The sequence below is a fragment of the Eptatretus burgeri genome, chromosome 6 (genome assembly GCF_056783735.1).
Source record: "Eptatretus burgeri isolate ZD-2024b chromosome 6, Ebu_testis_v1, whole genome shotgun sequence".
Lineage (NCBI taxonomy): Eukaryota > Metazoa > Chordata > Myxini > Myxiniformes > Myxinidae > Eptatretus > Eptatretus burgeri.
Window position 1 is genome coordinate 1,091,001 of NC_140966.1, and position 20,834 is coordinate 1,111,834.

Below are 20,834 nucleotides of genomic sequence, written 5' to 3' on the forward strand. Positions count from 1 at the left end.
GCTTTATTGGAATGGAATCAAGCTCACATGATTTTGCTGAAGTTTTGTGGGTGAGTGACTCAATTTCGTTTGGAGTGGTAGGTTCAAGTACTTGAAGTCCCGATGACATTTGTGGTGAAAATGTGGAGACATCGAGGGAGAGACTGTTATGGATGGAGTCAATCTTGGAGGAAAAGAACTGGCAAAAAACAGTGCAAACGATTTGCTGCATACATGAGTGGGAAGTATCGCCGACCGTTTGTGATATAAGAGTTGATTGGTGATATGGAATACTTTTTTTAGAGTCATTACCACAATTGTTAATCATCTGGTTAGAGTAGACATGTTTTGATTTATGAAGAAGAGAATTAGCATGCTGTTTCTGTTCGAAATACAGTTGACGATCTATTTCCAACCTGGAGGAACGCGACTTCTTTTCCAGTTGTCTGTGTTTTTGTTTCTCACACTTAATTTCATTACTGTACCAAGGGGTGTGCAGACGAATCTTGACATAGCGAGTCATAGCTGGTGCGTGAGCATCCAACAAGGTGCCAAAGACAGAGTTGTAATGGTCAGCATAGTTATTGACACTACCAGTGGAGACTGCAGTGCAATTACTATTGATAATATCTCTAGCAAACGTTACTCTGTCGATTGCCTTAAAATTTCGCACGACATATTTATTAACAAGTGACTGAGGTTTGGGAAAATATATGTTACAAGAAATTGCAGAATGGTCCAAAATATCTGGACAACTTGAAAGTCAGAAAAAAAAATCTTGCTATCAGAATGGCACGAAACGAACGCATTCAGGATGTGACTTCTATCATGGGTCGGTATACAAATATGCCATGCAAGGCCACAACCAAATAGCAGGCATTTGAATAGTTTCATATTCGATGCTGTAATTTCATCAAAATGAACATTAAAATCACCACTAATCACAAGGGAAGCAGATCTGAAAATGAGCTCATACAACATGCTTGAGAACTCATCAATGAAACTTGAAAAGGATGACTTGGTAAATAATGACAATGTCCATGCTTGTGTTGTTGCAAGTCATAATAGCTGACATCTCAAAACATTGGAAATTTGAAGATGGTGGAACAGTTATGCTCAATTCATTGCAAAAAAGAAGACCAACTCCACCTCCTCACTTACGTGTCCCGGGAAGGTGGTTGAAGGTGTACCCAGAAGGCTTAAGATCAGCAATGGCTACATCATCAGATGGAGTAATCCATGTTTCACAAATCCCCACAACATCAATCTATTCTCCAAAACATAGTCTTGAAATTCTGTGAATTTGTTTCGGAGAGATCCTGCATTTAACATGCAAAAATATATATCATGTATTGGCTGATAATCGCTGGAAAGCAGAATCAAGTTCTGGTTACATGAGTTCCATGTTGATGGTTCACTCACAAACTCTGGATGATGAATACCAGCAGAGATAGATGTGGAAAAACCGACCATCACCCAAATTGGGAGACTGTTTCTGTTTTTGTTTTTCCATCGGTTGCTTGAAAAATTTTGGTGACCCTTAAACCAATGTTGCACATATTCAGCTGACCTTTAAACCAACATCGTATATGTCAGTGACGTGACAATATCATTCTTGCTCATTCCATGCGAAGCACATGGTTTCCAGAGTAGGTTCAAGACCGAGACCATGTTGAAGAGCCAAAACGATAGTGGACACTCAAAGCAAATAGATACACTACCATTCAGGTTATAAAGAAAGTCTAGGTCATATTTTCTTATAGCATTCTTTGTAGTAAAAGGGCGAGAAGACGATGCCATTGCTGATAAACAGTTCCATGAAGGAGATGAATGCACAGACTGGGCGGGCATGGTGTGGGCACCCTAAGAATTGCCACAATCCTTCGCAACTGAACCTGTGTTCTCGTCAGAACCGCCTGAGCTGCCAACACCACTGATAATGGACCTGGCGGCCCCAGTGCCTCGAGCACCAAGAACACTGTTCCCATCAGAACCGCCTGAGCTGCCAACACCACTGATAATGGACCCAGCGGCCCCAGTAGCCTCGAGCACCAAGAACACTGTTCCCATCAGAACCGCCTGAGCTGCCAACACCACTGATAATGGGCCTGGCGGCCCCACGAGCCTCGAGCGGTAAGAACACAGAGGCCTTTGCCAGTAGACAAAGGACACGGCAAGTCACATGAAAAAGAAGGATATTGGGAATTGAAGGTATGTGGGTGATAGCATGGGCCAACAGTAGCGATCAGGCCCGTGAAGGGCCACCGAGCCGGTATTGGAGCAAAATAACCTACAGACACTACTGATTGGCTCATTCCATTAAAAAAAAAATCATTATATGATGTGTGTGTGTGTGTGTGTGTGTGTGTGTGTGTGTGTGTGTGTGTGTGTGTGTGTGTGTGTGTGTGTGTGTGTGTGTGTGTGTGTGTGTGTGTGTGTGTGTGTGTATATATATATATATATATATATATGTATATATATATATATATATATATATATATATATATATATATATATATATATATATATATATATATATATATATATATCAAAGGAACCCGGCATTGCCGGGCAATACCGGGTCCCTCCTCTCACACCTTCCCCTCCCTCCTCCCACACCACCCCCTCCCTCAGGACTCCCACCTCATCCCTTCCCCTCCCACATCCTCCCAACCTTTCCCCTCAATCATCCCACCCCTCCCCTGCCTCCTCCCTCCCACCCACCCCTTGCCCTCCCTTATCCCACACTGCTTCCTCATCACTCGTACTTCTACCCCTTCCTCACGATAGGTAGATATTAGACAGCAGAGTACACAATCCAGTTTGCACATTAGTTGCTGAAAAAAGTATAGTCTCTGTTTTGGAAAAAGACAACAGATGTTTGTGTGGTGTGTGCTGAAAAAGGTTCTAGACGGTCTAAACTCTAAAGGGTACATTTCCAATACTAGTTAATGTCGAAGGTTTAGAAAGAATCTAATCTCTCAAGCATGTAAAAAGGGTCTATAAAAATCCAAGTGGTCTAAAGATGTCATCTGTCTGAAGCGTGAAAGGTGCCTTAAGGGTCTTAGAAGTCGAAAGGGTCTTCGGGTTTTGAAGGGTCTTTGGGGTCCACAGTGGCCTGCAAAAGTATTCACCCTTGACCAATAATGTCACATTTAGATGAATTATTAATGAAGCAGAAATAATTTTTCCAAATGAACTTTTGTATTCATAACTGAAGATATCAAAGGAAACACTGTAAGAGTTAAAAGAGGTTACAGTGCCTATAGAAAGTCTATACAACATTTCAAAATGTTCACCTTTTGTTGCCTTATAGCTGGGAATTAAATTGCATTAAATCAGACTTTCCCCCACCATTATTGACACATCATAACACACAACTCCCAAGTGAAAAACAAATTTTTCAAATTTCAGAAAATTAATTCAAAACGACAGAACTTGAATATCTTGGTTGGATAAGTGTCCACCCACCATATAATAGCAATTGTAAATTAGCTCAGGTGTAACCAATCACCTTGAAAATCACACACCTAGTTAATTGGCCTCCGCCTGTGTTAAATTGTGGTGATTATTATTATATCACAATAAAATCAGCTGTTCCTGTCGGTTTCCTCTGCTGGGTAGTGCATTTCATAGCAAAGACTTAACTATGAACATCAAGGAGCTTTCAAAAGATCTCCCAGATAAAGTTTTGGAAAGTTACAGATCAGAGGATGGGAATAAAAGTATTTCAAAGGCCTTGAGTATCCCTTGGAGCACAGTCAACACAATCATTAAGAAGTGGAAGACATATGGTACCACCAAGATCTTGCCGAGATCAGGCTGTCCCTCCAAACTGGATGACCAAGCAAGGAGGAGACTGATCAGAGAGGCCACCAAGAGGCCAATGCCAACTTTGAAGGAGTTACGTGCCTTTAAGGCAAAGACTGGTCACCCTGTGCACGTGACAACAATATCCTAAGCACTCCACAAGTCTGATCTGGATGGTTGGGTACCAAGAAGGAAGCCATTCCTCAAAAATGAACACCTTGAGTTCCATTTGATGTAGGCAAAAAAACCACTCTGGAAATTCTGAAGCCATGTGGAAAAACGTTTAGTAGTCTGAAGAAACCAAGATGGAACTTTATGGCCTAAATGCAAAACATTACGTTTGGCGCAAACCCAACACAGCACATCACCCAAAGAACACCATCCCTACTGTGAATCATGGTGGCGGCAGCATCATGTTATGGGGATGTTTCTCATCAGCATAGACCGGGGCACTTGTCAGGATAGAAGGAAAAATGGATGGAGCAAAATACAGAAAAATCCGAGAGGAAAACCTGCTGCCCTCTTCAAGAAAGTTGAAATTGGGACAGACATTCAACTTTCAGCATGACAGTGAACCAAAGCACACAGCCAAAGCTACACTGGAGTGGCTAAGGAACATAAAAGATAAATGTCCTTGAGTGGTCCCGTCAGAGCCCCGACCTAAATCCAATCAAAAATCTTTGGCAGGACTTGAAGATTTCTGTCAATCAATGCTCCCCATGCAACTTGACTGAGCTTGAACAGTTTTGTACAGGAGGAGATTGGGACCAAACTCTGTGCAGAGCATTGGTGCTGCTTAAGCAGTCTCCTTGGCTATTGGGCACAATCTTGGAAGGGTTGTCACTCCGACACAGTATACCAGCATGCTGGCACTCATTTTGGGGACTTCGGAAGGATGACAGGCCGAGTTAACCCCACCTGGTTAAACAGCTGAGCGGGATTTGAACTCAGGACCCAACGATCCAAAGCCCACCACCCTAACCATTAAGCCAACACCAGGCCACCCTAACCATTTGTGCAGTAGAATGGACAAATATTTCCCAATTAATGTGTGCAAAGTTGGTAAAGACATATTCCAACAGACTCACAGCTGTAATTCCTGTTAAAGGTGCTTCCACCAAGTATTAATTCAGTGGAGTGGTCACTTATCCAACCAAGATATTCTAGTTTTGTATTTTTAATTAATTTTCTGAAATTTGTAGAAATTGTTTTTCACTTGAAAGTTGTGGGTGACAATGTGTAAATAAAGATGGAAAAAAATAAATCGGATTAAATGCAATTCAACTCCAGGCTACAAGAAAACAAAAGATAAAAAATTTGAAAGGGGGTGTCGACTCTCTTTAGGCACTGTAAATGTCAGGAATGTACACAAAACATGTAAAAATAAAAATTCACTGCATGTAACAGTATTCAACCCCATAGGTCAGTACTTGGTGGAAGCACCTTTTGCAGCAATGAATGCAAGGAGTCATTTTAGGTAGGTCTCTACCAGCTTGGCACAATGAGATGGTGAAATATTTGCCCATTATTTACGTGACAATTGCTTGAGTACTTCCAAGTATGACGGGGATCGTCGATGGACTGCAATCTTCAAGTCTCACCATAAATGATCAATTGGGTTCAAATCAGGACAATAACTGGGCTTATTGATGCATATTGTCCAGGACAATCAGGACAATATGCATCTTATGCATTTATTTTCTTTTTATTCAGCCACTTCAGTGTAGTTTTAGCTTTGTGCTTCTGATCATTGTTTTGCTGAAATGTGAATCTCCTACCCAGTTTCAGATTCATGGCTGACTCAAGCAGATTTTCATCAAGGATTCTCCTGTACTTTGATCTGTCCATTGTCCCTTTTATCCCGACAATCTTGCCAGTTCCTGCTGATGAAAATTAGCCCCATAACATGATGCTGCACCACCATGCTTGCCAGTAGGGATGGTTTGGACTGGGTGATGTGAGTGTTTGGCTTGCGCCAGACATAACGCTTTGAATTTTCACTGTAAAAGTTCAATTTTTGTCTTATCTGACAACAAAACTTTTCTCCATATGACGGTTGTACCATTAAGATGTTTTTTTGCAAACTCCATCTGAGCATTCAGATGTGCCTTTTTCAGTAATGGCTTCTTTCTTGCCACCTGTCAATAGATGCCAGTTTTGTGAAGGGAATGGGATACTGTTGATTGATGAATATTGACCCCCATCTCAGACATAGAGCCTTGCAGATCTTTCAAAGTCACAGTTGAATTAATAGTGACACCTAAAACCAGTTTCCTGATTGCCCGGCTGCCGAGTTTGGATGGGCGACCTGATCTGTTTTGAGCCTGGGTGGTATGATACGTCTTCCATTTCTTAATTCTGGATTTCATCGTACTCAAAGGGATAATGAGTGAATTTGAAATCTTCTTATAACCATCTCCTGAATGATGCTTCTCCACCACTTTATGTCTGAATTATTTGGAAAGCTTCTTGATCTTCATGCTTGCCTTGTTGGTTGACCAAGTGAGTTGCACCTTAAAACTCCTTAAATAAGTGGGGGAGCTTAATTTTTAAGTTAAACCACTGATTACATGCAGGTGAAACCAATTACACTTGTTTTAGAACATGTCAAACAAATAATTTGCTCCTGAAGTGATTTAGGGGTAATTAGGCAAAGGGTTTGAATACTTATGCAACTACGAATCATCTTATTTTCTCTGTTAATCAAACATATTCACATTTTGTCTGCATATTGTCACCACATATCACTTTGGAGTAGTTTGTGAAGACTACATATCAAGTATGATTTGAAAGCATCATGAAATTAGCTCAGGTGGCATCAAAATGTGAAAACTTTGGAGGGGGGAATACTTTTGCAAACCATTGCAAAGGGTCTTTGGGGTCTTAATGAGTCTTACAGGTTTTTGGGGGTTAAAGGGCCTTTGGGGTATTAAAAGGTCTTGAGGGTCTTTGTGGTCTTGTTTGTCTTCAGAGTATTAAAGGGTGTTACAGATCTAACAGGTCTTTGGGGTCTTAAAGGCAGTGTGACCACCCCTTGGCTTTTTTCATTGGCTCACCTTGGTATGTATGAAAATGAGGAGTGGTCACACTGCTTATAGGGTCTTGAGCGTCTTCGGGGTCTCAAAGGTCAGAGGTTTTAAAGGGTCTTCCATTTCTTTGAGGTCTTAAAGGGTCTTCAATTCTTAAAAGGTCTTAATGGTTCTTATGCATCTTTAGGATCGTATAGGGTTTTGAAAGGTCTTAGGGATATTTGGGGTCTGAAGGGTCATTGGGGTTTAAATGGTCTTTTGGGTCTCATGTGTCTTTGGGGTGTTAAGGGTCTTAAGAGTCACATCGGGTCTTAGGGGTCTTTAAAGACTGAGATGGTGGATGAAAATACCCTTAAGACAATCCCTGGGTCAGCCTTTGTGTGCCAAATTTGATGGCTGTCGAGCCAGCACTTTTTGCAAAAAAACGAGAACATACAGACAGACAGATACAGCTAGACAAATGATTAATTTCATTCATTCGATAGCACAATGAAACATCAAAATTTTGGCCAGGTGTATCCATTTATGGGGTCACTTGAAGTATTTTAGAAGTGCCAAGGGAGAAAGCCCTCACACCACGTCAGAAATTCACCCTGACGATTTTGCAGAACTATGTGGATTACATGTTTTTGGTGGTATACCAGGATTCAGTCATTTGCTTGCTCTCCCTTTTGAAATTAATAATGGAATCTGAAGATAGTAAGAAAGTGATGCATCGGACATCCGAGTAAATGTTTAATTTGAAGCTTGATTGTTACTTTTGCTGAAAGATAACTCGCTCTCAGAGATAAGCTGCTTTATTTTCATTCAGACAATCATTGAGCTTGTAAATTTGGATGCTTTATCCATTACATTAGTGTTCCAGACTTGGTAGATGTGCTTCAGTGCAAGCACTACTCGTCGTGAAATCCACCATGTGGATAAGGTGCCAATTGCAATAACAGCTGTGAGTGGTACATCTTTCCTGTATGGTTTTAGACTTACACCTGTCAACAGGAGGGTAGAATATAATGATGCCACTCGAGATTTTTTTTGGTATTTCCATACTTTTCATGTGTCTCTGCTGTACAGTGTAAAATTTAGAACAGCATGCAAGCCTAAGTGGATGATCTCATCTCTTGTCACCACATTTACTGCATAAGCTGCAGTGGTTGCAGCAAACGTGTATGTGGCAGAGACAGAAAAGAGTCTTTCCACAAGGTTCCAACAGAAGCACAAACACATGGCCAGTCTCTGGCATTTGGAAGAGTTGATGATTACACAACTTATTTTTGAAGATGGACATGTATTCTCATTGACAGAGGAACATTAACTTTGAATTTGCTCCAAATGAAGCAAATAAGGCTGATCTTTGACGTTTGGAGCACCAAGATGAGATGCTCAGATCTCAGAGTGGATTTAACAAAACATTACCGACCGAAGGTGGCCAGAGACAAGCATTTGGGAAGGAGAGCTGGTCGGCATGTTAACCACATAACAGCAACAATGGAGACAATAGATGTAACAAGTCAACTCATGCATCTTCCCTGGTACAGCATGTGGATTTTAAACACGACTTCCTTACGTGCTTTGACTTGCACATGTATTATCAGGAAATGGGTGTGTCTATTGCAGTTAAAGAAACTGGCTGAGATGATTACTGAGGTGTTTTTATTAGGTTTCCTTTTTGTGTGTTCACCAAAGGCAATGATGAGAAAGTGACACTGTATGTCTTGCAGCAATTTCTGCAGGCACCTGTCTCAACCTATTTACCTTCAACCCCCTCGCATCCTGCTCTGACTTCTTTCCCACTTCTCCCCTCCACATCCACAGCTATAGGTTCTCCTTTTCCTCGTGTATTTCCTCTCCCCTAACTGCATAAGGAGTGTATTAATTAAGTCTTGGGAAATCGTTTTGATTTGTCCAACATGAAGGATACTCTGTGCTGAAAACATTGGGCCTTTGAGTCTTTTTCATCAGACAAAATCTCCAGTTGATTCCGTGTTTTGTTTCATTTTTACCCCGCGCACACGGAGCGAAAAGTAGCGTTCATCAATTGGTTCATGTCTTGCCATCCGTCTGCCTATAAATGTCAGTGTATGTCGAGGAATAACTTATTTAAATTGAATGTTATATTTTGAACACAAAAAGGAAAACGAATCGGAAAACGAACCTGCAGTTGAGCAGTACTTTGGCTCTGAAATCGTCCCGATTGCACATGCGCAGAGAGGAGTGAGATATATTTTTAGATCCTCGTGGAGGATCTCTAAGTCTTACTCACGTTGTTGTTCTTGTGGACATTTTTGTTTCACAGCCTACAGTTTTCATCGAAACTTCCTGAAACTTGGCATATAAATGTAAAAATACCCTGCGCAGACAGAAACGATCTCTGATTTTGAAAATTCCTCCAATAAAAAAGTTATGACATTAAAATATCTCCGCTAATGGAAATCGCCTAAAAAATTCTCCGAAATGAGGCAAGCTTTTTGAATTCTGTTTGCGGGAATCGAACAGGGCATTAGCAGAGATGAATTACCACACATATGATACATCACTATGACGTCATATCAATATTTATGTCATTTCTATTTTTTGACATTTTTATCTTGCCAAAACGAAGTTTTTGCAAGATATGTTAGTCAGCTTGTATGTTTTTTTTTTGTTTGTTTTTTTTCTTTTTTGTTTGTAATCACGTATTAAAAAATTCTGCAGAGCACAGTTATCATTGGAAATTTTTGTAACTTCGCATATCAGAGGCCTATTGAGGTCCCTTTCAGCGCATAAAATTTTGAAGGTCAAGGTCAAAGGTCAAGGTCACTTTGTCGCAAATCAGGGGAGTCGACGAAACCCTTATTTTTTGAGTAATTTTGATCGGATCGTCTTCAAACTTCATGGGAATATAGTTCATGGTCTGGCGCTCAGCTGATTAATTTTTGGTGGCGATTGGCCTTGACCTTCATGGTTCGCGCTGGAGGTCAAACATATTTGACCCCAAAGTCAAATTTTCAAGTTTTAGGAACCATATCGTGTAGTTCCTCAAATTGAACACCTCGATGAGTGCTTTCTAGATATGTCAAGCTGGAGACATTATGACGTCATTTGGTGATGTTATGAGGCAAACGCATATTTTTAATGGTTACTCTGTCGAACGATTCTCATCGGAATCTCTCGTAGGCAGATATTCCTCAAGGTGTCGCTTCTGGTGGATAGCAGCTCTGTTCACCTCAGTGTGACCTTAAAGAAGTCACACGTGGTCACCTTTTGGCAAGATACGGGTCACCCTGCGGGTGACATTGGTTTATTTGTTTTTTGTTTCATTTGTTTCACAGCCTACAGTTTTCATCGAAACTTCCTGAAACTTGGCATATATATGCAAAATTACCCTGTGCAGCCAGGAACCATCTCCGATTTTGAAAATTCCTCCTAGAAAAAAAGTTATGATGTCAAAATATCTCCGCAAATGGAAATCGCCTAAAAAATTTATCTCAAACTCGGCAAGCTTTTTTAATTCTCTTTGCAGGAATTGAACAGGGCATTAGCAGAGATGAATTACCGCACATATGATACATCACTGTGACGTCATATCAATTTTTATGATGTCTTTCCTATTTTTGACATTTTTTGGTTTCACAACCCAGAGTTTTCATCGGATCTTCGTGAAACTTGCCATGTATATGCAGAAAGCCCACGCACAGGCAGTAACCATCTCCGATTTTGAAAATTCTTCCGAGAAAAAAAGTTGACGTCATATCGCCGCTAATGGAAATCGCCTATACCATTACCTCCGAAACTGGTTTGTTTCACAGCCTACAGTTTTCATCAAAACTTCCTGAAACTTGCCATATATATGTAAAAATACCCTGCGCAGACAGAAACCATCTCCGATTTTGAAAATTCCTCCTAGAAAAAAAGTTATGACGTCAAAATATCTCCGCTAATGGAAATCGCCTAAAAAATTATCTCCGAAACTGGGCAAGCTTTTTGAATTCTGTTTGCTGAAATCGAACAGGGCATTCGGAGAAATGAATTACCGCACATACGATACATCACTATGATGTCATATCAATTTTTATGCCCCCATTCCTATTTTTTGACATTTTTTGTTTCACAACCCAGAGTTTTCATCGGATCTTCGTGAAACTTGCCATGTATATGCAGAAAACCCAAAAGTTGACGTCATAATATCGCCGCTAATGGAAATCGCCTATACCATTATCTCCAAAACTGGGCAAGCTGTTTGAATTGTGCTTGCACGAATCAAGCCGGGCAGTAGCACAGATAATTTATCACAAACCTGATACATCACAGTGACGTCATATTCGTTTTTATGATGTCATCATTAAGAGGACGAGGATCTTAGCTCATTCGAGCTTGTTTAATCTATCTGCCTGCCTGGCAGTCAAACAAAATTGAAAATCATTCCAAACAGGAAACTTACTGTTTTTTTAAGGATGTCATAAAGGACAAGCAACAGACACAAATAACTCGTGCAACGTGCAAGATAAGGAGGTGTAATAAACATTGTGCCAATGGCAGTAAATTCCTGAATTTTTTTTTATGACTTTTACAATCTTTACTTTATTTAAATCGAATTATATACTTGAAAATTGTAGAACACAAATGGCCTTCTTGTCACTTCCAAACCCCTCTAGTGGGGAAACTTAGCTAAATATAGCATAACAATTGTGCATTTTGTGAGGAAAGCACCAAATTTGGCACACTAGTAGCCTATCATATTATGAACAGATTTGGATATTGGGCCATCTCAAATTCAGCCGCTGATGGCTGTGGCAGCCATTTTCCACTGCCATCAAAAATTTTGAGATGGCCCAATATCCAAATCTGTTTATAATATGATAGGCTACTGGTTTGCCAAATTTGGTGCTTTCCTCACAAAATGCACAATAGTTATGCTAAGTTGCCCCACTATTATTTACCAGAACTTGGACAAGTTAAATAGGGTGGTGTATAGGGGTGATGTATAAGACTGCTTCAATAACGCTAAACTTCCAGATTTTTTTTAACGACCTTTAATATCATTTTAAAAATATAAATTGAAATATTAACTTGAACAAGGTTTGGGGTAACGTATTCAATTAACTCTCTAATTTCCATTTTGCTATCTCTGCATTTTTTTTTAAACAAAATGATGAGTATTTTAATGAATACCCCAAAAACCCATCTCTTATTTAAATTATTATTAATTCATGAAATAATATTTAGCTCGAGTTAATCTTAAAAACACAATGATTGAGGAAGGAGTATTTTAAGACTCACCGTAATTTTTGCTCCAGACTCACCGTAAATGCAATTCCTGTAACTGCAAGCTTTTACCAATATTATTCACCACCATGATGCATTTGAAAAAATGGTGAGCTAATGACGTGATGAGGCAATCCATTGAGCCCACGTTTGAATCCCGATCTTTTGATGACTTTAACCTCACAAAATAGAGTCCAGTGAACAAACGGTATTGTACACCTTCCAAATACGCATGTGATTTTCACCCTTCTGGTGGTATTTTTAGCTTCTTTTCAATGAAATATCATTTTCCATAGAATGTAGGGAAGAATAATTTTAGAAGTTGTACATATTAATAATATCTTAAAAGAAAAAAAGGTGTGGATGTTTTATGAAAAATAAAAATAAAAAAAAACGTCTTGGAAACTGTTTGTTGGGGTATATTTTTGGGTCCATTGACGTGACTTGAGGAACACAAGTCCGAAAATATTGTTTTGGAATAAATAAGATAATTTGGAAGTAAATTAATATAAATATCATTTCATTACAAACTCCATATAGCTATCAAAATTCATACAAACATTTTAGTACTGGTTCAACAAAACAAAAATATGAGGAAAGCCAGGATTGCAATGTATAGTGAACTCTCACTGTGATCACCTGGTATCTGATTATCTATGTAATCCTTCAGATGGACATTAAACTGGGCAGCCACCCTTTTGGACCTGTTGATATGACATTAGGAACACAAGGCCTGAAATTGTGTTTTGGAATAAATAAGATAATTTGGAAGTAAATTAATATAAATATCATTTCATTGCAAATTCCATATGGCTATCAAAATTCATATAAACATTTTATTAATTGTTCAACAAGTCAAAACTCGTAGGAAAGCCAGGATTGCAATGTGTAGTGAACTTTTACTGTGGTCACCTGTTATCTGATTCTCTATCTCGCCTTGCTGTTCTAGAGAGTCCACAAAGATGGTTCGGTTGCCAATGAAACGAACACATGCAATGCCACGGTACGGTTGGCAAAAACCATCCTGTCCCTCCTCATTTCTGTCAGGAGTAGGACAAAGTGAAGGGGAAAGAGATGAGTGAGGTGAAGAGGTTGAATAGTTTGAGCATTCTAAACACTTCACAATGTCTGTTGCCCCCAGCTGCCTATTTATGATCTTTTTCTCTTCTAAACCTTAAGTGACTTTCCACACCTCCACAGCTGTTTCTAATGTGCATGGCATCTGTTACTAATACCTCTCCCTTTCTGAAGCTGCAGGGATTGTTTCTTTCCTCAAGTCCAGTCAATTTTAACGCTTGTATCAACATACATTTGATGTTAGTTTTGTTATGTCACGTCATAATGGGATTGAATATTGCTCACATCATTTCTGTGTCGATGTTACAATCAATATGTAATCAAACTAAAATTTAAGTATATTAAATAAAAGTGGTGGGAGAAAGTTCACCATTAGTTTATATTTTGCAATGCAATTCTTTGGTGGTGACAATAACATGGTTCTTTCCTGAACACAAACTTTCCAAATGTCAAAAACGTGCTTACATTGAAAGGAGAGTAAAGTTTCAAAAGCAGAAAATCAATCGATGGACTAACTTTCAATTTCACTTCACAAATCTAAAAAGTAAAATGTCAGCAAAAGAAATAGCAATTTAGTGCTTTGTTTAACATTCTTTTATAGCACAGGGAACATTGCCAATGCAGCATTTGGTTTCAAACAATGTTTGCCTCAAGTTTTGGCATTGTACAGTTCCATCATCTTGGTATGGCTCCAAAATTAAATGGGACTTGAGAATGTAAGGGATTGGCACGCAGTGTATCATGCCTCCTCTTTTCTCAATGCAACAAGACAACGCTGGTAATATGAACTGAAACAGCTTTGATCAATCACATTTAACGTTTCTTTCGGATTAAAATAATGCTTAGCACTAGCACTGCATACCCAATACAAAAATCTTTAAGAAGTGCTCATATTATTCATTTCATAATGATCAACCATCCAATGACAAGTTGACTCGAAAAATCTGATATTGATGAGATTCCTCAATGAGTCACTAGATTTTAAGTGTTTAAAAAATGATATTCAAGGTGCATGCTAAGACATAAGTTTGTCAGTGCATTGGGCACTCCATTCGTAACTCCTGAGATGGTAAAATGGTAAAAGTAACATCAGTGAGATGGTAAGAGTAACTCCTGATATTATTCCCTCGTCCTTTGTTAATTAAAAAAGGATATAAATAAAATTTCCCTGTTTTGTTCGAATTGTATGTGTCAAATGTAACCAACATTGAGGAATTTAAAAAAAATTACATATTAAAAATTACAGAGAAAGATCTAAAAAAAATAATTGTTGGAAAATAATCCTGTTAGCAGGAAAATATGATTGCTCAAAAGCGCATATGGCAATGAGACGGATTCCTCGGCACTTGAAATAAACAACAAACTGTTAAAAAGCACTCCTTTGTTTCCACCTAAACATTCCATCTGGGAAGGCAACAGCAAACCCTCCAGCCTAACGCTTGCCAAGAGACTGATTGGGGAGCGCCAACATTCTGTCAACAGTATGGTACACTTTTCATACTCTCTTCCATGAGTGATTGTGGTGAGAAGCTCTTTAGGCCATCAACAGAAAATTCTCCTCACTTGAGAACAAGTTTTTACTCTGTGCGTGCACGCCATCACCACCTGTTTTATAATTTTTCACTGTCCCGGAAGTGAGAGTTCAACATGCTTCTCATGTAAAAGTGAATTCCATTTTTTTTCAACATTTCCAAATGTTATTTTCCCTCCTTTTCAAGTACAATGTTTTGTTTCTTTCTTATCATATTTTGTTTCTATGCCCCCACTTCCAACCTTGATTGTTTGTATGAAGAGAACATAATGAATCAAAAACTAATTCCTGTATATTTGTTGTTGCAAAAGTTAAAACAAACCATGTAAAAGGGTTCATTGTCTAAGATATACCATCAGCAGCACAATATCAAAATATTATGGGTTCTGAGTTGGCTCAGTGAGCTGAATTTCTGTGTTGTAATTTTGTGACTTCAAATCCTGATCTTGCTGAGGAGGTAGTGACAAGTCACCCAATGTATTCCTTGTCTCAATGACTGCTGCTTTGGTAGCCTCCTCTATTCATTTTAAGGGTATGGTACATTGGATGGAAGAACTGTTGGTCATAGACATGTCAAAATTGCAGACCATTGTTGTTAACCTCAACAATGTTAATCTCATTGTCATAATCTTTTTATCATTCCTAGATGTCAGAAAGATGAATGCAAGCAATGTTAATTTGACATCTCAAAATTTCAATGCAAAGAGAAACAGCAAGATTTGTGCAATTATTGTATAACTTGATAAATTGAATTACATGTTCCCTTTGTCCTGCATGAGTTATATATGCACGGTTTCACAAGTGCACAGTTATTTTTTTAATACCAAAATATAATTCCACATCGGGGGGGGGGGGTTGGTTCGATGTTGTATGGGTCGCGCTAGGGGTCTGCATGCCCCCCCCCACACCAAATTCAGATCTGCACATCACTCAGGAAAAGACTCAGGGAGTGAGTCAAGCGATTGACACTCGTGGCTTTTGTGTAGCAACTTTTGAAAAAAAAAAACTTAATGGTGGCTCAGCCAATTTGTGCATTTTTAAAGCAAACCCTTGAACCTTGATCCTAACGGATTTTGTTTTGTTAATTTTATCCTATATTGGTGGCCAGTTCAGATTTTGTCACAAAAATAAAACAATCTTCTTCCAAACTACAAAATTGTTCACCATGAAATTTTCCAGAGAGATTCAGCATCCCTTGTTAGTATTTAAGTGTGAGTTTGAAAATCCTCAACTAAAAACTCTGGAAGCACGTCACATGTTAAGATGGTCACATCTTTGAATGCCATGAATTAGGCTTAACTGTGATATGTGGATCAATGATTGAGGGAGGTTTTACATGTTCACAATTCTATGACTATAAATGACTGTCCCTGAGATAAAATAGTCTCCAAAAATTGACCTTAATTGAAGTGTATAATATCACTGAATGGCCCAATGTCTAAGATTTGCGACAATGTATCGATTGCCGAGGGATGCACTACGTATTTTTCCTGCTGATGATGGGTTGAGCTCCGTTTTCCAGGCAAATGTACAAATGGGGCTCCATGTGGGTGGCAGATTTGAACTGCTAGATTAGATGAGCTAAATTGGATGAGCTGAAAGCGATGTTTCTTGTTCTAGTTATCATTATTACCCTCGCCAGAGGAGAGGGGATTGCATTTGGGTCAGTTTGTCTGTTTGATTGATTGTCCGCACAGAACGTGAGTATGGTTTTTCTCTGTACCACTTGTCGGAGTGACACAAAATGTTCATCATAGGAGTGACTATTCATGTAGAATGTTTTAATTATAATTATGACGTTTTAGGCCACATTGGGTGGCAGTCGTGTTGGAAAAAAACAAATAATTTGGACCTCTGTATCTCTGAAACCGCACCAAGGAAAAAATTAAAACTTGGTACATGGCAAGAACTTAACTCCACATGGGGAATGTCTTAATTTTGTATGAGGTCATAGGTGCCTTCGTTATGACATCATAATTCCATATGTAGAATGCTACATCTGATCAGTATGAAAAATTGAGACAAAAAAAAAATATATATATATATATATATATATATATATATATATATATATATATATATATATATATATATATATATATATATATATATATATACACACACACACACACACACACACACACACACACACACACACACACACACACACACACACACACACACACACACACACACACACACACACACACACACACACACACACACACACACACACATACATGCATATACATATATCGTTTAAACCTTCAAAAATCTTCTTTGAAATGGCGAAACAGATCAAGGTGAAACTTTACAGGTATGACCACCTATCCACGAGGAACAAAATGGTCTCACCTTTGACATCATCGGTCACATGGCTTGACAGCCATATTGCATTTGCCATAAAACCTTTAAACAACCTTCTTCTTCCGAACGGCTGGACAGATCGAGGGGGAAACTTCACACATGTTCCCCAAATATTGGGGATGTCAGGGTATTCATGAATAATTGATGTCACATGGTCTGGCAGCCATATTGGATTGAATGAAAATCTTTCAAAAAATTATTTATCTTGAACTGCATCATCAATCGACATGAAACTTCATGACGGGGAATATAGGTTTGAAATTTCATCCTGATCGGTCTGACAACCAGAATTTATTTTTTTTGAATCTTGTGTTCTTTTTGATTATCTTTTTTGGAATAAGGCTCACTAAGCTACACCTGGATGGGTGTGAGGGTAGAAGAGTAGCAGCTGAAACCCAAATTATATCCAGGTTCCTCCTGATTACTTCATCCTTGCTTTTTGATTGTTTGGGTTCCTTCTGATTACTCCAATGCAGGACTGCACCTATTTGCTCATCCATTTTATTTGATTTGAATTGAATTTATTTGACTCCCATCCCAAATTCAATGGGATAATAATAAACGTCACGGATCAGGGTCAAGTGTCCGATCAAAGCGGGGTTGCATCAAAGCAGGATGTCTTGGTACCCGGTCATCACTGCCAGCAGCTATAACGTGACAGTTCTTGTTATGTCTATTATTAATTACATAACACACCAGTACACAAACGCCACACAAAATACATGACACAAAACGACACAAACACCACACAAAACAAGTCCTGGCGAGGGTTTTTTCTTATTATTATGATTATTATTATTACTGCTGCAAAATTTACATTGCTCAGTTTCCAATGAATATTCCTCGACAACTGAGCTCATTTAATGGCTTCAATGATATACTCACTGGCCACCCTTCCCGGTGCTTTGGGTTGGTGCAGGACCTGCAGAGATAACGCAAAGAGATAAAAATCAGTAATAACAACAAAAAAACCCTTGTGATCCTCTTTGGTTGTTTTTAATATTCCAGACAGATATCACAGTGAGAAACAAAGATAAATAAAATTAGAGTTAATTCTTCTGATGTTTGCAGTTTGACAGGATGGCACAGAGGTAGGAACAGCCTTTGAGCTGTCTAGTCTCGGTTCAATTTTCCACGTGACTATTAGTCCATGGGCCCAGGCCAGAAATTCCACTTGTCGGTACCATCTAAGGAAACCAATCCTAGTTATGATTTTTGAATTGGTGTATATATATAGATCATATTTTGATGTGATAACCATTGCAGACTGGCAGCTTATTGGTAGTTATCATCTCTGGAATGTACCCACCCTCCACATAATGAAAGCGAAAAGGCAAACTCAGAAACATTCACTAATGATGCAATTGCTGTTTCGACATGGGGATAGAATGAACTGCAAACCACAAATACATGTCTGAAATGCTTTATTTATACCATCCGAATAATCCTTTCTGTCATTCCTGAAGGCAGAATTTGTTTTATGGCAGAAAGGGGTGAACAATAGGGCCTATCAAAATGTTGCTGATTCATGATTTTCAGTCCATTTTAATTTATAATATTGTCATACAAGTTCCCTGGGTAGTGCTACTGAACCGCAGTAGCCTACAACATGCACATGTTGTATGAGGAAAACATTTATGAACACTTTACAAGTTTTTACCACAGTTAAAGGAATTGCCCTTCCCCTACCCTAGTTCCAACAAGCGTCCAAAATGTGAAATTTATGGATAACCCAAATTTCACCACGCTACTGTGGCATGTTTATGTACTATGTTTTACTCATGCATATTTGTAGCCATGAATGTCCTTGTGATTGTGCCAAAACATTCACACCATGTATCAGTAGTCTAGTCTTCATCACTGTTATCAGCATCAGAGTCCTCGAGGTCTACGACCTCTTCCTCGACATCAGCGGGCTGGTTGCTGCAGGTTCGCAACTTGCACATGTCAGTGCACTTCAGGCTATTGGCAAGGCACGTGCAGTCTGGGAGTTTGCACGACCGTCCACACTTGCAGGAAAGAAGTTGCAACACAGCATCCGGTGCTGGAGAACCCTGCATCCACTCGATGGCCAGCTTCCCATCATCATCAGTGGTCTATCCACAACCCTTGGGAATTGGAACATAGTGTTGGCATTGCAGACAGCGCCTCCAAATAGCAGCCTGGTAGTTTGCACGGAGGACGTGCATGAAGAGGCAGTCTTCACATGGTGGAAGCTGACTGGACTCTATCTCTCCCCGTCTGGCACAGAAGAGTTGATGTCGGAGTTCATTGACTTTCGTGGTGTTGGTAGACGGCACGTACATGTGGCAGGTGACCTCTTGCAGCTTCTGAAAGAGCTCGGTGGATACTTCCCGTGAATGACCGAGCTGACTGAAGGCCTCTTGGTAGGTCTTATCCGACTTAATTTGCTTCAAGGCGCCCATCTTTCCCCGGCCTGCAAAGGCACTGACTATCACAACCGGAGAACACATGCAGTCCAACCAGGGCATCACAGACACTGTCTCCCATCGATCTAGCAAGCTTGTCAATGTATAGGAACTGTGTGCAGGTTTGCGTACCACACTTCTGATACACGGGGCATAGGATGTCCTTATTGAAGGCAAGACACAGCACGAGGACATCTGTATCTTCGGCAGTGATCACCACAGCCTTGTTCCCAGCTTCCGCTGCATGCAGAGCATGCAGAAGCATTCGGGTGTCTGCTTCCTCCTGCGTGGACTTCAGCTCTGCCACTTCTTCCCAGTGGTACTTCGTTTGTCTTTTTTTTTGGAATTTCCCCCAAAACGTCAATATCTCAGAATGGTAAAATGGTAAAAATGCAAAATACATACACTAAGCTGCTCATCTGGAACGGTTATCACACATTGAAATAATCATATAGTCCCTACCAATAACTTAGTAGCCCTAATGTTTGGTTTCCTCAGATGGTACCGATATATGCCTGGGCCCATGGACTATATAAACTGTGGGCAGATATAGGGTGTTGTGTAAAAAGATATACCATCTGTCAAGTGGGACATTAATCTCTGGGTGACTAGCTCTCATTAATTAAAAAATACACTCAGGCAGGGGTCAAAGGGGGCTGCTGTAGACACCCTAGTTGGATGAGGGAGCAGCATCCATTGTGTGGGTGTTAGGGGGCAAAGTCATATGAAGGTATGAGGTTTCAAGTATCTAAATAAGCTATGAGGTTTTAACTATTAGGATTAATGCTAATCAGACTTGTGGGCATAATGGTTAAAGTGTCTGCTCTAAATTTGGGTGGTCAGTGGTTTAAACCCTGGTTGAGTCATACCGATAAAAAAAAAAATGCAATGTGTGACTTCTTTACTTAATGTTCAGCATTTAAAGGATCGTCCACGGATCATCAAATATTCCCAAGATGACTTCTACAGCATGCTCAGGTCCCACACTGTATGTGCAGGCCAGCTGTCATTGTAAATGGCATCATGACCAAAATACTGAGAATATGGGACAAATAGTGTCCTGAGAATGTATGAAACAGGATGCAGATAACTTTGGTATAAAAAGGGATGATCCCATAAAATACAGGATGGCTGCTCAGTGTGAGTAAGCTGGGGTTTCATATGGTGGCATTGCTTGTTGGTTTACATTGAAGACCTTGTTGCACACAAGCTTTTGAGGGGTCAAGCCAAGTTTTGTGTCTCAGCGCAGCTGAGATTGTTTATACTGCCATCCAATTGTTTCACATGCAGGGCGAGCCATCAATGTGTGTGCCATCTCTCAGATGGATGCCATACTGGACATCCCATCTCCGAGCATTAGTTGGTGGACAT

General features: G+C 39.6%; 1 protein-coding gene across 6 annotated transcripts in view; it reads right to left on the reverse strand.

Annotated features, from left to right (window-relative positions):
* The window catches only part of LOC147024119 (inactive tyrosine-protein kinase transmembrane receptor ROR1-like), a 155,906-nt gene that overhangs the window by 68,020 nt on the left and 67,052 nt on the right, over nt 1–20,834 (reverse strand). For 4 of the 6 annotated variants that reach the window (XM_085883698.1, XM_085883697.1, XM_085883699.1 and 1 more), the window contains exons 4-5: nt 17,920–17,956; nt 12,972–13,099 (exon numbers count right to left, since the gene is read on the reverse strand). In XM_085883698.1, coding sequence (XP_085739824.1) covers nt 12,972–13,099; nt 17,920–17,956 — 165 coding nt within the window. Of the gene's footprint in view, nt 1–27; nt 175–12,971; nt 13,100–17,919; nt 17,957–20,834 lie in introns of those variants that run through there. The other 2 variants (XM_085883700.1, XM_085883701.1) reach the window with 2 other exon arrangements.